The sequence below is a fragment of the Vitis riparia genome, chromosome 13 (genome assembly GCF_004353265.1).
Source record: "Vitis riparia cultivar Riparia Gloire de Montpellier isolate 1030 chromosome 13, EGFV_Vit.rip_1.0, whole genome shotgun sequence".
NCBI lineage: Eukaryota > Viridiplantae > Streptophyta > Magnoliopsida > Vitales > Vitaceae > Vitis > Vitis riparia.
This window is the reverse complement of record NC_048443.1, coordinates 16,199,526-16,216,831: the sequence shown is the minus strand read 5'-3', so window position 1 is coordinate 16,216,831 and position 17,306 is coordinate 16,199,526. Positions and strand designations below refer to the sequence as shown.

Below are 17,306 nucleotides of genomic sequence, written 5' to 3'. Positions count from 1 at the left end.
TCTACGTTAGTTGGCTCCGAGAATCAATTTCCATCTAGATCCATCAACCATGCAGCGCCCTCTAAGGTCAACTCCCTGATGAAATAAGGTCCACTCCAGTCAGGTCTGAACTTCCCTCTAGGATCTCTAATCAATCCTCTGATGACCCTCAAGACTAAGTCATCTATCTATAATGGTCAATCAATAATCTCTGCTATCTTCCCCTACCAACGAGAGGTAAAGGAAGAAATAGACTCATCTGATCTCTGTCTGAAACCCTCAAGCTCTCTCCTCAACACATCTACGATAGTACTAAATGAAAATTGTCACATAAACTCCTAAGCTAGGTCATCCCATGTCCTGCGTCGCGAGGACTCCAAAGATGCAAACTAATGCTAGGTTGCGCCACTCAGAGATAAAGGAAACATGGTGATCATCTGTGACTCGTCCAACCCATGGACCCTCATCATAGTACTGTAGAGTCGAAGATGAATACATGGACAACCAACGCCCGTGTACCTCTCAATGTCAAGCATCCTGAACTTGGCCGGTAGACTGGCCACTGGTATACTATCAAGATCATCCCAAGCTGATGAACTGTCAGATACCCTCAACTGCCTAATACGCTGCTCAGTACGATCCATGCATGCGTATCCTCAAGGATTGTGGTATGTACTACTGCAGGTGAGGCAACCTCAGAATGACCATGTAATAGATAAGGTGGCAATGAATCATAAGGCGTCTCATCCTGAACTACAAGTTGTCTACTCTACTGACTGTCTATCTCCTGTCTGAGACTGGCCAAGGCCTCCTGAATAGAAGTCATGGCGGTCGTGAACTAATCAACTGTGATAACCCGCTGATCCATGTATGATCTCTAAGAAAAGCGAACTAAGCTCCCCTCTACTCTGACCCAAGATGGTAAATCCACACTAAGAATGAAAAACCAATCCTAAAAAGCACAAAGCACAAAATACCTTAATAGAATCCATGGCGTCTGTGAACTAGTCAACTGTGATAGTCTGCTGATCTACATCTGATCTCTCGAAAAATCGAACTAAGCCCCCCTCTACTCCGACCCAAGATGACAAATCCACGCTGAGAATGAGGAACCAATCCTGAAAAGCATGAAGCACGAGATATGGTATGCACAGAGAAAACATGGGAGAAATGCTAGTTTGAATTGGAATGAGCAAGGCATAAAAAACGAAGACGAATTGTCCGACCGTACTCAAACTCGTACTGATCTCGGTGCACTCTCAACTAGAGACTAAAAGGAGGGAGTATCGGATCCAAACTGTGACCACAAAGGCTCTAAAGGCCCTCAGATGCACCCACGTGTAGGGAGGAAGTCCTAATCGAAGGATCTACGGCTCAATCTACAAGGTCAAGGTGGCTCTAAAAGGATATGAGTGGACTTTAAAAGATCCCTAGCAGAAGCGATCATACCCTCCAGCGGTACGCAACCCTCTGCACGCCTCCGAAAAGACGGGGCGCTTCCATGCAAGGTGGTCATCACCTCCACACATGCACTACCTCGACATCCCAGGGGGTTTCCTATGGTGAAACTTCTCAAAACTCTCAACTCTCAATAGTCAACTAGAATGCACAGTGACAGCGTGGGTGCATTCGAAAATCCTATGAAGCTAAAGTAGAAAAAAGAAACACACTGATCATACTAATATCCATGAAACCTAGCTTTGGGCTATACAGGTCTTCAAAGATTGGACTCCCATCAGCATCAACGTGTCGGCCTCCTCCAGAATGCTCTCAAACATCAATATAGCCCGTCGCTAGACCCTACTCCTAATCACTAGCTCGATCGAAGAGCAAACAAAGCAAAAAGTCTCATATCAAATACGAGATCAAAGAAGATAGGGTCGACTGAGACTAGGGAGTTGGAGGTAAGGGGATAGATGTGTATCCCACACAGACAAACAATACATGCATCACACGGAGGAAGAGCAGTCATGTACCAAGCAGTCATGCAAAGAATAGGTATATCACTCATATCTACACACAAGCTAAGCAAAAATATGATAAGCAAAATAGGAATATAACAAGAATAGACAATATGTCGAGATAAACAAGATAATATACAACAAATAGAATCAATCATGCCAAGATGAATGAGATATACAAAAATGAGAATATACATGTCCAAGAAAGCAAAATAATCATATAACAAGAAGAGTCACTATGCTAAAATAGGCAAGAGAATCAATCTATAATCAACATGTCAACATCACAAATGAACATAATAGCCAAACATATATTACAAACAAACATATCAAAGCTCTCAACGTGTAATCAACAAACAATCATACCAAGACACATAGAGAGGGGTATCCATTGATTGACCAATCAAACGCCACATTCCCCTTAACTCGAGTTCAAGTTTGACCCTCTAAAAATCCCCAGTGGAGTCGCCATTTTGTGAACCCCGCATTTTGCTCGATGCGTTCCCACTCGATGGCGAAAACTCGCTTTTTTTTTATATTTTATTTGGTGAAAATTTGATTTTTAGAAAAAGACTTGGAGTCGCCACTTATTTTTGTTTTATTTTTAAAGGAAAAAACAAAATAAAAAAGAAAAACCCTAAGTGTGACTCCTGAAGGAAAAAATGGGTCTGTGAAAAATTGAGTCTGGGTCCGGGGGTTAGGTTACTCATTGGGAAGGTACGGTGGTGAGCCATAGCACCCCTCTAAGCCCGTATACGTACGACCTCTACTAAATGAATTGAGGAAACTGTAGTAATTAATTAATTAATTATGGATACCAAGAAAAATAATCAATATACAAGTCATGGTGAAAATTAATATGCACAAAAACAATGATGAAATCTAATTACAAAATACACAAAATAAATAATAAGAGAATTATGCAAAATGATTGATTGAATTAAATAAATAAAAGATATTTAAAAAAAGTTTTAAAGAAATTTCAAAGGATTTTATTAAAAACGATTTTGAATTAATGATTTCCATTTATTTACTTATAAAAAAGAATCAATTTATTTTCTCAATTTCAGTTATATTCAATTTTCAAAAAAAGCTATTTACACTTATTGTATCAAAAGAATTTATTACAAAATTTCAATTTGGGCACAAAAATTATTTTTACTTGCTTTTACTAGAAAATAATGAATTTTTACAATTTTATTTACAAAAGTATTTAGATTCATTTTCATTTAAAAGAGTATTTTTATAAATTATTTAAAATGACATAACTTTATTTGCAAAATAAATTTTAATTAAAAAGAAAAACAAAGATTTAAATTCTCTATTTCTGAAAAATACTTTTAATCCCATTTTAATTAAGGAAAAAGAATTCATTTGAAAAAAATATTTTAGATAATTTTATTAAAAATTAATTTTTCGAACAATCTTATTTACAAAACAATTTTTGGACAATTTTTGTTAAACAAAGAAATTTTTGGACAATGTTATTAAAAACAATTTTTTGAATTCTATTAAAAACAATTCTTTTGGATTTTTCTAAATGCATTTTTCTGAATTTTTATAAATGATAAAAAAACTTTATTTTATTAAAAATAATATTTTAAAATTATTGTTTTATCAAAATACATTTACTGAATTCTTCTTCTCATTTAAACAAAATTTCTAGTTTATTCGATGTTCAATTCTGTACACACTCAATAAATATATACAAACGAATATTTACAAGAACTAATAAAAATAAAACCAAATAAAAGTGGGAAATAAAATATATACCCAAATAAACTTACAACAAACTCCACGCGTCATCAATTCGTACTCAACCAACAAGATTACAGAATGGGTCCATGCAAAAACAAAAATGACACAAATGTAAATATCTAAAAATGTATAAAATTCACAATGGATATTCAAACCCAAATTCAAACTTTAAATTTCACCAATTAAAATGAGCCCAAATTACTATAGGTCTTAACCTAGAACATCTAAATTAATAACAAAAAATACAAACACAATCAACCAAACCTAAAATTGGATAAATTAAAATAAATTCTACTAGACCTAAATTTAATATTTTATAATTTAAGCCTAGTTTAATATACAGCACAATTGTCCCATGTCCAAATTAAACAATTCAAATTGGCCAAGCCCATATCAAATATTCAAATAATCCAACAAATCTCACCCACATTATGGGCCCCAAAATTCATATCAGTTAACGAGCCCACATAAAAAAAATACATGGTCAAGAGAAATAATATTTCAAGCCCAATCTAATAAGCTCAAACAAATAACAACTTAACAATAGGTCCAAGTCCAAATAAACAATATGCAATTGATATAATCCAAATATCCCTAAATTAATCACCAAATACAATATGCCCACAAACCCAAATTAACAAATTTCAAATTAATTCACTAACAATAAATTAAATCAAATTACGTATTAATCTACCAACAACAAATTAACCTCAAATTTCGTATTAATTCAACAACTCAATTTCACAAATAACAATTACTATTAAAATAAAATAAAATAACAACTATAACAATAACAATAATAATAATAACGATAATAATAATAATAATAATAATAATAATAATAATAATAATAATAATAATAATAATAATAATAATAATAATGGAAAATGAGTGATACGGGAAGTGAGATAAAGAGAGAAAAGGGAGGAGGTTACTGGTCGACGGCTCTCGGTCGGTGATCTTGCCGGCAGTAGTGGATGTTTTTTTTGGGAATCACAAATAAAATAAAATAAGCTGAAATAAAAATAATAAAATAAAAAATAAAAATGGAAAAGAAATGGGAGAACTGACTGTTGGGTGTTTTTAGGGGAAGAAGAAAAAGGAAAAATAAAAAATAAAAAATAAAAATGGGGGTTGGCTCTCTTGGGAAAACAGGAGGAGAAAAACTAAAAAAGAAAAAAAAAATGGAGAATGAAGGAGGAAGGGAAGAAAAAATTGGGGGCTGGCTGTGGGAAGAAAAAGAGGAATAGAGAAAGAAAAGAAAAAAAAATGGGTTTGTTCCCTCCGTCTCCAGAAAGAGTAGCCACCAAAGAAAGAAAAAATAACTCCCTAGAAAAACTCTTCCAGCGGCCCAAAAGACAAAAATTCTGCATGCGGGGGGGTCTACCGTGTCTCGGTAAGGGGAAAGGAGGAGGGAAAAATTTTTTTGGGGAAAAATGAAAAGTGGTCGGTGGTGAAAGTAGGGGAGGAGAGAGAAGAAGTGGGTGGGTGAGGGTAGGTGGAGGAGAAAAAGGAAGAGAGAGGAGAGTGAAAAAAAAAATAATAAATAAAAATATAAAAATATAATATAATATAATAATAATAATAACAAGTAAAATTAATAAGTAAAAATAAAAAAATAAAATAAAAATAAAATAAAATAATTTAAAAAATAATGAAAACTAAAAATTAAAGGGTGAGTGGGCCTAAAATAACAAATATAATCGGGATTTAAAATTGGGCTAAAAATAATGTAAAGATAAAATTGAGACAAATTTTGGGGTCTACAATAACATATATTTTTAAATTTTGTATATTATTATTGAACATCACAAGTTATGTCATATATATTTTTCTAATAAAAGCAATTTTAATACGTGGATTATTGTTTTCTTAATTAATTTTTGATCAATTTTCGTTTCACTCCCTTAATCCAACTATTAATACTTTTGTGGAAATTAAAATTTTTATCCTTTCCTATGGATTCTTATTGTATACTAGGTTCTTGAAAATTTTGAAAGAAAAAATGATCCAAAAAAATTAAGGTGAAAAATAAAAGGAAAGAAAAATTGAAAAGATAGAAAATAGATTTAAAATTAATAAATTGTTTTTATATAAAAGTTCACTTCACTTTTTTTTTTCCTTTTTATATAAAAATTAAATAATTTAAAATTTTATAAAATTTAAAGTAATTTTACTTATATTTAACTTTTTTGGATAATTTTTATGTCAAAACAAATATAAGAAAATCATTTTTGAAAGATATTTTCCTCCGTGGTATTTTTTTTGGTACCAATAGTTTGGGAGAAAAACCAAATAATTAAAATTATCATTAATTATGCAATTGATGCATATATTATGAAATATATAATGATATCTGTGGACTCTCAATACTACCTTTTCTTCCTTGAAATTTCAGCCCACCTTCCTTCCTCCTTCCTTCTTCCCTATTCACCTCCCCGAACTTTTCTCAAGAAATAGCTTAAATGCTAAGCTACCCCTGTCTCCTAGCCTGAAGAGAAATCAAGCTTCGAAATCTCTTCTACTTGTGACACAGAAAGAGGAGAAGAAAACAACCATGGCTTCCACAAACACCCAGATCATCTCTTATTCTCCTTCTTCTTCTTCGAAATCAACCCATCAATTCACTTATGAAGTCTTCTTGAGTTTCAGAGGAGAAGACACCCGCTATGGTTTCACAGATCATCTTTATGAGGCTTTGATTTCCTGTGGAATTCGCACCTTTAGAGATGATGAAGAACTGGCGAGAGGAGGAGTAATTGCATCTGAGCTGCTGGAAGCTATTGAAGAATCAAAGATTTTTGTTATCATTTTTTCGGAAAACTATGCTGCCTCTAGGTGGTGTCTAGATGAACTCGTGAAGATCAGTGAGTGTGGGGCAACCGAGGGGCGACTGATTCTACCAATTTTCTATCATGTGGATCCATCCCACGTGCGGAAGCAAAGAGGGAGTTATGAAAAGGCATTTGTTGATCACGAAAAGGAAGCAGATGAGGAGAAAAGGGAGAAGATTCAAAAGTGGAGAAGTGCCTTGGCAGAAGTTGGCAATCTTGCTGGATATGATCTACAAAAATATCGGTAACTATAATTTCCTCTCATCTTTCATTGCAACATTTTCTCCTTCAATCTGGGTTGACCTTTACACTACTTATTATAAAATTTAATTAAACCTTATGAGTAACGTTATTTTTGGTGATGACATGGATGAATTGTTTATATTTTTTAATTTTCTTCGAAAGCCAACAGGATTTAATTTTTATTGGGAATAGATCACCTCAAGCTAGAAAAATGATCCTTAAGGATTCAGTATTTAATATTAGATTGACACTTATTATAATAATAATCCAACGCCTCATCCATTATCATTTCATGTCTTTTCATATTAAAGTTTAACAAAGAGTTCATTGACTACTATCAATAATATCCAAGATTTTTATTAATAAAAGTAAATTATAAAAATAAAAATAAATTAAATTAAAATTAAAAAATAATTATCGCTAAAAAATTTATTTTGTCAACAATAAAATATAAAAATAAAGTAAAATTGAAAAAAATATTAAAGTATTATTATGCCCAAACCAACTTTAATAATAAAAAATAGAAAAATTACCGATGAAAAAAATATATAAATTTCAATCTTTTACAACTTTGCTAACTTTATAAAGAACATATAAATAATTTCAAAAACAAATATAAATTTAAAATAATTTTATTATATCTCTTTTTTTTTTAAATTTTTTTATTACAAATGAAATGAGAAAATATTAGATTATTATTATTATTATTATTATTATTATTATTATTATTTTTAATTTTTGAGGTTGAAATGACATTTATTATAATACATTAATTATTTCTTTGAAATTTATGAAAAGTTCAAATAAAGTTATTTTAGTCTTTATAAAAAACAATAGTAATTAATCTTTTTCTATAAAACGAAACATATTTTAATCTTTTCCAACTAAAAAGGTGAAAAATTAATCATAATTTTTTCAAATATTTTCATCTCATTACACCTTATCCCAATTTTTCTCCGAGAATATTTACCTTTGAATTTCTACTCTCTACATCAAATATATGGAGACAAATAGTTGAACAACAAAAATCATTAGAACCATCATAACAACTTCCACAAAAGATTTGAACTGTTATTACATGCATGTTAAGCTCATGAAATTCATACTCACTTTAGTTGAAAATTCTATTCAGCTCAGTATTTCCTCCCATTTATAATGCCCTTTTTTTTTTCCCCCTATTCTTTGTGATGTTAAAAATTATCTATTACTCCATAAGAAAGTCACAATTAGTTTCTCCTGTTGATCTACTTCTTGTGCTAAGCATAATACCTTTATATTCCTATTGTGTTGGCCTGGAGTTAATAAATTGGTTTTCTAGCTACCCATTTGTTAGATATCATGCTAAAATTGTTTTTCCTAAATTTTCATAAAAACCTCAGAAGCCTAACTTTTTACTTTGGCTAAGGGAAAAAAGATGTTAAGAAAAATGATTTCCTTGTATTTGAATAACATAGTAAATAATATAGAAAGAAAATTACCCCACTTCCCCCTCCTCAAGTAGGAAAAGTTTTGTTTTCCTTCTTACTTTTTTATTTTTTTCAATTCACGTTATACTTAACAAATGGAAAAAGTACTTAAATTAGTAAATTGGGTGATTTTGTTTCTTTTTTTTTTCTTTTTTTGGTGGGGGGTAGGGTTTCACATTTGATTAGCCACTAGTTCAATCATAGTGGAGAATACTAAATATTGCCAATTTACTTCACATTTGTTATTTTTTACAACTTATTTTAACTAACCATGTATACTTTGTAATTGACAGATATGAGACAAGACTTATCAAGGAAATTATTGATGTCATCCTCAAAGAATTGAACTCCAAGCTCTTACTACATGTTGGAATGAATTTTCATTTGGAAGAATTGAAGTCATTAATAAAAATTGAGTCAAATGATGTTCGCATGATTGGGATTTATGGGCTTGGTGGAATTGGTAAGACCACAATTGCCAAAGTTGTATATAATAATATCTCACATCAATTTGAGAGTAGGATCTTTCTTGAAAATGTTAGAGAAAGATCCAAGGACCAATCAAGTCTACTTCAATTACAGAAAGAACTTCTTAATGGTGTCGTGAAGGGAAAAAATCTAGAAATAAGTAATGTTCATGAAGGGATTGATGTGATAAGAAACAGGTTTAACTCTAAAAAGGTTCTTCTTATTCTTGATGATGTAGACAAATTGAAGCAATTAAAATTCTTAGCTGGAGAGCATGGTTGGTTTGGTCCTAGAAGTAGAATCATCATAACCTCTAGAGATCAACATTGTCTAAATGAGCATGGAGTCGATGCATCATATAAAGTTGAGGCACTAAGTTACAAGGAGTCTATTCAACTTTTCTGTCAACATGCCTTTAAACAAAACATTCCTAAAGGTGACTATGTAAACCTCTCAGATCATGTAGTAAATTATGTAAAAGGCCTACCATTAGCTCTTGAAGTTTTGGGTTCCTTTCTTTTTAATAAAAGTGTGCCTAACTGGGAAAGTGCATTACAAAAACTAAAGGAAAATCCCAACATAGAAGTCCAAAATGTACTTAAGATAAGCTTTGATGGATTGGACAAGAAAGAGCAAGAAATATTCCTTGACATTGCGTGCTTCTTCAAGGGATGGAATGAAAATGATGTAACAAGACTAGTAAAGCATGCAGGGATTGGAATAACAGTTCTTAGTGACAAGTGCCTCATAACTCTTTGTGGTAATACCATAACAATGCATAATTTGGTAGAAGAAATGGGTAGAGAAATTGTTCGACATAAACATCCTAAAGAGCCTGGGAAATGGAGCAGATTATGGGACCCTAAGGATATTTCCCTTGTATTGAGAAAAAAAATGGTATGGATCAAATGCATTAACTTACTTGATATATAGTGTCATTATTTTTGTTTAAGAAATTATATATCTTTATAGTTTTTCTAAGGTTTTATATGTTTCATTCTTTATTTATCTTCATGTACTTTTAATTTTTAGGGAACGAAAGCAGTTGAAGCGATATTTCTAGACATGTGTACATCAAGAGAGATCTCATTTACTACTGAAGCTTTCAAAAGGATGGAGAGACTTAGATTATTAAAAATTTACTGGAGTTGGGGTTTTCTTAATTATATGGGAAAACGGTGTCAAAAGCTCCTCCTTCCTGAAGACTTTCAATTTCCTTCAGATTATTTAAGATATCTTCATTGGGAAGGATACTCTTTGAAATCCTTGCCTTCAAATTTTGATGGAGAGAACCTCATTGAACTCAACTTGCAGCATAGCAATATAGAACACCTTTGGCAAGGGAAAAAGGTAGTATTAAACTTAGTTATATTATGTCTTCCCTTAGATTAATTTTGAAGTTCATGAGAATTTATTTGCTAAAATAAAATAATTAATTTCTTTTGTTGCAGTATCTTGAAGAGTTGAAGATCTTGAATTTATCAAAATCTCAGCAGCTAAATGAAATCCCACACTTCTCAAATATGTCAAATCTGGAGCAACTAGATGTTGAAGGTTGTGAAAGTTTGGATAATGTTGACTCATCTATTGGTTTCTTGAAGAAGCTTACTTTGTTGAATTTGAGAGGGTGCCAAAAGATTAGGAGCCTGCCAAGTACAATTCAAAACTTGGTCTCTCTTAAAAGTCTTTACATAGATGGTACTGCTATTGAAGAATTACCCTCCTCAATCGGTCATCTCACCTCACTTCAGTTGCTATCTATTCGTCAATGCAAAAACTTGAGGAGTCTTCCGAGCAGCATTTGTAGGTTGAAATACCTTGAAGAACTTAATTTCCTTGGTTGTTCAAACTTTGAGACTTTTCCGGAAATCATGGAGGTTATGGAAAGCTTATATTCGCTTAATTTAAGTGGAACGTGTATAAAAGAGCTTCCATCACCAATTGAGTTTCTAAAACATCTCACTGATTTGTAGTTAGTGAAGTGTGAAAACTTGAGGAGTCTTCCGAGCAGCTTTTGTAGGTTGAAATACCTTTCAAAACTTGATCTCTCTGGTTGTTCAAACTTGGAGACTTTTCCGGAAATCATGGAGGATATGGAATGCTTGAAGTGGCTTAATTTAAGTGGAACGTGTATAAAAGGGCTTCCATCATCAATTGAGTTTCTAAAACATCTCGCTTATTTGCAGTTAGTGAAGTGTGAAAACTTGAGGAGTCTTCCGAGCAGCATTTGTAGGTTGAAATACCTTTCAAAACTTGATCTCTCTGGTTGTTCAAACTTGGAGACTTTTCCGGAAATCATGGAGGATATGGAATGCTTAAAGTGGCTTAATTTAAGTGGAACGTGTATAAAAGAGCTTCCATCATCAATTGAGTTTCTAAAACATCTCGTTCATTTGCATTTGAGCTATTGCAAAAACTTGAGGAGTCTTCCGAGCAGCATTTGTAGGTTGAAATACCTTGAAAAACTTGATCTCTCTAGTTGTTCAAACTTAGAGACTTTTCCGAAAATCATGGAGGATATGGAATGCTTAAATTCGATTTATTTAAGTAGAACGTGTATAAAAGAGCTTCCATCATCAATTGAGTTTCTAAAACATCTCGTTGATTTACAGTTAATGATGTGTAAAAACTTGAGGAGTCTTCCGAGCAGCATTTGTAGGTTGAAATACCTTACAAATCTTAATCTCTCTGGTTGTTCAAACTTGGAGACTTTTCCGGAAATCATGGAGGATATGAAATGCTTAAAGTCGCTTGATTTAAGTGGAACGTGTATAAAAGAGCTTCCATCACCAATTGAGTTTCTAAAACATCTTGCTTATTTACGGTTAGTGAAGTGTGAAAACTTGAGGAGTCTTCCGAGCAGCATTTGTAGGTTGAAATACCTTACAAAACTTGATCTCTTTGGTTGTTCAAACTTGGAGACTTTTCCGGAAATCATGGAGAATATGGAATGCTTAAGGTGGCTTGATTTAAGTGGAACGTGTATAAAAGAGCTTCCATCATCAATCAAGTTTCTAAAACATCTCACTGATTTGAAGTTAGTGAAGTGTGAAAACTTTAGGAGTCTTCCGAGCAACATTCGTAGGTTGAAATACCTTGAAACACTTAATCTCTCTGGTTGTTCAAACTTGGAGACTTTTCCGGAAATCATGAAGGATAGGAAATGCTTAAATTGGCTTGATTTAAGTGGAACATGTATAAAAGAGTTTCCATCATCAATTGAGTTTCTAAAACATCTCGTTTTTTTGTGGTTAGTGAAGTGTGAAAACTTGAGGAGTCTTCCGAGCAGCATTTGTAGGTTGAAATACCTTACAAAACTTGATCTCTCTGGTTGTTCAAACTTGGAGACTTTTCCGGAAATCATGGAGGATATGGAACGCTTAAAGTGGCTTAATTTGAGTGGAACGTGTATAAAAGAGCTTCCATCATCAATTGAGTTTCTAAAACATCTCGCTGATTTGCAGTTAGTGAAGTGTGAAAACTTGAGGAGTCTTCCGAGCAGCATTTGTAGGTTGAAATACCTTACAAAACTTGGTCTCTCTGGTTGTTCAAACTTGGAGACTTTTCCGGAAATCATGGAGGATATGGAATGCTTAAAGTCGCTTGATTTAAGTGGAACGTGTATAAAAGAGTTTCCATCATCAATTGAGTTTCTAAAACATCTCACTTATTTGTGGTTAGTGAAGTGTGAAAACTTGAGGAGTCTTCCGAGCAGCATTTGTAGGTTGAAATACCTTGAAAAACTTGATCTCTCTGGTTGTTCAAACTTGGAGACTTTTCCGGAAATCATGGAGGATATGGAACGCTTAAAGTCACTTTATTTAAGTGGAACGTGTATAAAAGAGCTTCCATCATCAATTGAGTTTCTAAAACATCTCGCTGATTCGCAGTTAGTGAAGTGTGAAAACTTGAGGAGTCTTCCGAGCAGCATTTGTAGGTTGAAATACCTTTCAAAACTTGATCTCTCTGGTTGTTCAAACTTGGAGACTTTTCCGGAAATCATGGAGGATATGGAATGCTTAAAGTCGCTTGATTTAAGTGGAACGTGTATAAAAGAGTTTCCATCATCAATTGAGTTTCTAAAACATCTCACTTATTTGCGGTTAGTGAAGTGTGAAAACTTGAGGAGTCTTCCGAGCAGCATTTGTAGGTTGAAATACCTTGAAAAACTTCATCTCAGTGACTGTCCAAACCTAGTCACAGGGGACATGGAAAATTTAATAAATCTTGGTTTATTAGAAACTCAGAATATGATTGATGGAGTAGCCCCAAGTAATTTATGGTGCCTATCCTTGCTGGAAGAATTAGATCTAAGTCAAAACAATATGCGTCACATACCTACTGCTATTACTCAACTATGTAATCTAAGACGCCTTAATATCAGTCACTACAAGATGCTTGAAGAAATTCCAGAGCTTCCATCAAGTCTAAGAGAAATAGATGCACATGATTGCCCGATCTTTGGAACTCTATCAAATCCATCTACTCTTCTCTGGTCTTTTCTCCTCAAATGGTTCAAGACAGTTGAGGTACAATTTTTGTTTAAACTTTTTTTTTTCTCTCTTTTAATTACAGGTACTTGTGAATTAATTGATATTTATTTTAATTTCCTATTTACTCTGCAATTAATAGTTCTAATTTACTTTGTTTGTTAAGCTGACCCACCTCTGGAAATGTTACTTTTAACTGTGCAGCCTCCTTTGAAATGGAGAAGTATTAATCTAGGAGGTAATGGAATTCCAGGGTGGGTACTGCATCAGGAAATGGGAAGCCAAATAAGAATAGAGCTTCCTATGAATTGGTATGAAGATGACCACTTCGTTGGATTTGGATTTTTTTGTCTTCATCATCAATCACAAGAAATTAATTTACGTTTGAAATTTGATGAAGTAGAACTTTTCTGTAGCAAATGCTACCATTGCCTCGAGATTAATGGTAGTGAATCAGATGAAGTGTTGCTAGTGTACTATCCTAAGATTTCTTTTAGGGACGAGTTCCACTCCAATCATTATATGCACCTTCAGGCTTCATTTGATGATTTTGTTTGGGGCGAAATCAAAAGTTGTGGGGTTCATCTTATATACTCTCAAGACCATCAACAGAACCATATCTCGTTGGTAGATTTTCTTGGCACCCAAGATGATGAAGACAACCATAAGCCTATGTTGTTGAATATTGAGAATTTTGGTGACAACAGATCAACAACAAAATCTATCAAGAGAAGTCGTGATGGCGCAGAACATAACCAAGCAGAGGAACCACACCATCTCAAGCTTTAAACTCAAACACCAACCAGCAGGTACATCAGCAAAACTTTCTTAATTTATATTTAACCATCTCTATACGTCTTCAGTTTGCTCATTTAAGCTATCATGAAAATTTATTAGGAAGTCATCTTCCTTTTTCTTCCTCATTACTTCATGATTTAGAGCACATCATTATCATATATGTGGCTGTGTAGCACTATATATTTTAATATCTATATTTTAAAAAATAAAAATATATATCCTATTTAGCTAATAAGTCAAATGCCCTACACTTAATTTTTAGTTCTAAAATTTTTTGTGAATAACTTTTTTTGTGAAACTCTTTTATAAAAATTTTAATGAATTAACTATCATGTATTTTGTGATTAAGGCATGTGCATAATAAATTATGGGTGCAACCCCATTTAGATTTTATTTTTTAGAAATAAAAATAAAATAAAATTTCGAATAAACAAGACAACCTAAAAATAAAAATATATTTTATGATAATTTTTTTCCATTGTTATAAATCATTTAATAATTTTTATGAATCATTGCAAAATGTTATTTTTTTAAAAAAACTTTTTTAAGGACTCTCTGAGCCCAAACTTATAGAATTTAATCGATTGTCAAAGTTTTACATCTCTCATTAAAATTTAAATTGATGTGTATCCATTTTTCAATAATTAGATAAATTATTTAAGTTTTTAAGATTTTCATGATTTTATTTGAAAAAAAGTTCCCTGATTATTTTTTAATATCTTAATTATTTAGAATAAACTCAAATAAATTGTATAGCATAGAGTTATAAATAATTTGCTCCCATATTCAATTATAATGCAATTCTTTTGTTAATATATATTTTTTTAAAATAACTTATTTAGATTACCAATTAAAATTACAGCTTTATCCTTGTCATATTAATGCAATGGCAGTTTTACCCTTCTCATTCATCTAACTTTGTTTACTCTCCACATTGATTCAAGGACTCCCCTGAGACGGATTCTGTCATTTCTCAATCTAGAATTTTCCTTCAAGTCCTGGATTTGAAGAAGAATTTGAGCCACATTTGCCATGGAAGAAAAGTGGTTGCTACCGTATAAGATCCCCTGTAGCTGCTGCCATATATGCACCAGTGGCGGGCCTTCACCGCTACAATAACATCACTATATATAGACCAGTGCCTCCCGCTCACCCCCACTGCAAAACCCATTCACGGTGTTGATGCCATTCCCATTCCCTTCCTCTAACAATGAGCAGTATTCAGACGAAAAGAAATTTTGCAGGTAAACGTGCCTTTCCCTTTCCTTTCTTCTAACAATGAGCAGTACAACCTTCTTTTCACTGACTGAAAGTCACCAAAACTTTTTTGGTTTTATTTCTCAGTGGTCAATAATGAAGATTATTGGAGTGTGGATGAAGAGTCTTGGTATTTTTTTGATTCACTCATTATTCTTTCAACCAAATGACTTTTAGTTTTCTGATTCACCAAAATATGTCATTTTATTTTACTTTATTTTTCTGATTCACCATCTGGTTTCAATTTTTAGGGTTTTTTTTTTTTTTTCTAGGGTATTCTTCTCCATCTTTTGGTTTTATTTCTCCACATTCTATGATTATGTTGGGATCCCATATCTTTTTTGGTTTGATTTCCTTTGGGTTTTCTTTTGATGGATTTCTCATCATTCCTTCTTTCTAAGACAAGACAAATATAATTCGTACCTGGTAAGATAATGTTTATTAGATCTTCAGAATGAGAAATTTTTTATGGAGAGAAATTAAATGATGCCATCCATCATCACTTGTCCCTGGTAGAACTACAGGTGATTTGTATGTTGTTTGGGTAATTGGTGAAGTTTCAGATTGCCTTGGGCTACTTGAGTTGCATGCCAATTGGGGGAAATTTTTGATGGAGAGATTTTTTATTGCAGTATGCTTCCTTGAGACCAAAACTATGGGGAGATTTCAGTATTTGGGGTTAGATGCGGGGTGATTTATTTGAGTCTATGTCCATGAATAAAAAATTGTATAGAATTTAAAACAATTAAATTAGAAGAAAATAAAGTAGTTTTTTAAAAAAAATATCTAATATCATTTACAAAAAAGAATAAAATGTTCTTTTATTCACTCAAATCCAATAATCAACATCAACTAGCTTTAGTGAACAAAAAGAGTATTTTTCATGTCTAGTAATAGCATATCTGTATCATGTTACAAGATCTGCAGTGGTGAGATCTTTTATTAATGTCCACTTCCTAATCACATCACCTAAAATGGTAAGGATATTTTTCTGGAAGAACATGGACATTTGGGTGTGAAAAAAAAAAATAAAAAATGTTGTAATCACTTAGTGACATCAGGCTTTGCTCCATGCCTCAATATGAAGTGGCTTAATTTGGTGAGTGGTGATTGGATATCATTGGTAGGAAAGGTCAGTGGTAATTCAAAGCCCAATTCTGATCAGTTTACTCTCTATTGTTCACAATTTTCCCCCATTTCATAGGTTAGACTTGAGCCACTCTCACCCAAAAGGGAAAACAGGGGGCTCTTCCTGATGGTAAGACCATTGGTGCAAAGTGGGTTTGAATATTATACATCGTAATCTTTAGGTACAAAACCAAATTGGTGGGTAAATACTAAATAGACACTAAAAAGGGTAATTGAAATTTTCTTTGGTGTTCAAAAATTGTGTTTCATTTACTAATGGTCACACAGGCCAAAATTGTGGGGAGATTTTAGAGAAAAACACCAGTGATATTAGTATATGTTTCTCCCTTCCAATAACCAGCTAGCACACGTTTCTCTGGGTGATTTTTCTTAGCCCTCTTCCTTCCTGAAATTTTCATAACTTTTTTAGGGACTGTTTGTTGTCCATTTCTCCCATCATGAATGTAAAATTGGCTTTCTCCTATCTTGAAACACTGGTGATATTTGGCTTTCTTCATTCCATTTTTCTGTTCTCATCCAACCTATTCTCAAGAGATTTTCCCAACATTTTTCAATCTTAGAATATAAAATTATATGAAATAAGTTTATATTGTAATGTCGATGCTAGTGTGTATGCTACACTTTGGCCTTGAAAAGGGGCCAAAAGAAAAAGTTTGGCAAATTTTATAAGGTTGATGCATCTCAGTTTCATATTCCAAGCCTTTTAGTTTTCAGACTACGGATGCTTTCATTACTAATCATGTTTCAGTTTGTTCAACAGCTTGAGATCCCTTCTGGACATATATATAGAAGATCTTCACCTGGACATATATACAAAGGACTACTAGTTCTTATTAGTCTCAAGTCATTGATTGATCTGTAAGTCTTTCAATCTTTAACTTCTCATAGTTCTACATTTTGGAC

At 32.7% G+C, this 17,306-nt stretch overlaps 2 protein-coding genes and 1 long non-coding RNA gene across 3 annotated transcripts; all 3 read left to right on the top strand.

The window, feature by feature from the left end:
- The first annotated feature begins 6,116 nt into the window (after positions 1-6,116).
- LOC117928156 (disease resistance protein RPV1-like) lies at positions 6,117-10,715 on the top strand. The gene is made up of 4 exons (XM_034848047.1): positions 6,117-6,776; positions 8,535-9,606; positions 9,742-10,059; positions 10,161-10,715. The coding sequence occupies exons 1-4, from the start codon at positions 6,256-6,258 to the stop codon at positions 10,680-10,682; spliced, it is 2,433 nt and encodes an 810-aa protein (XP_034703938.1). The 5' UTR covers positions 6,117-6,255; the 3' UTR covers positions 10,683-10,715.
- A 57-nt stretch (positions 10,716-10,772) lies between these two features.
- LOC117928354 (protein SUPPRESSOR OF npr1-1, CONSTITUTIVE 1-like) lies at positions 10,773-13,294 on the top strand. The gene is made up of 2 exons (XM_034848249.1): positions 10,773-11,959; positions 13,285-13,294. Exons 1-2 carry the CDS (start codon positions 10,794-10,796, stop codon positions 13,292-13,294), a joined length of 1,176 nt encoding a protein of 391 aa, XP_034704140.1. The 5' UTR covers positions 10,773-10,793.
- Positions 13,295-13,619: 325 nt separating this feature from the next.
- LOC117928163 lies at positions 13,620-17,306 on the top strand. Its single transcript, XR_004653545.1, has 4 exons — positions 13,620-14,008; positions 14,942-15,241; positions 15,342-15,384; positions 17,164-17,306. It is a non-coding gene; the product is annotated as an uncharacterized LOC117928163 (long non-coding RNA).

What these genes read in the sequence shown, in the direction of transcription:
- LOC117928156 (XM_034848047.1), top strand. Translation starts at nt 6,256, where the DNA reads ATGGCTTCCACAAACACCCAGATCATCTCTTATTCTCCTTCTTCTTCT. An exon ending in TTGTATTGAGAAAAAAAATG is followed by an intron (nt 9,607 to 9,741) that starts GTATGGATCAAA and finishes TTTAATTTTTAG; the next exon opens with GGAACGAAAGCAGTTGAAGC. An exon ending in ACCTTTGGCAAGGGAAAAAG is followed by an intron (nt 10,060 to 10,160) that starts GTAGTATTAAAC and finishes CTTTTGTTGCAG; the next exon opens with TATCTTGAAGAGTTGAAGAT.
- LOC117928354 (XM_034848249.1), top strand. Translation starts at nt 10,794, where the DNA reads ATGGAGGATATGGAATGCTTGAAGTGGCTTAATTTAAGTGGAACGTGT.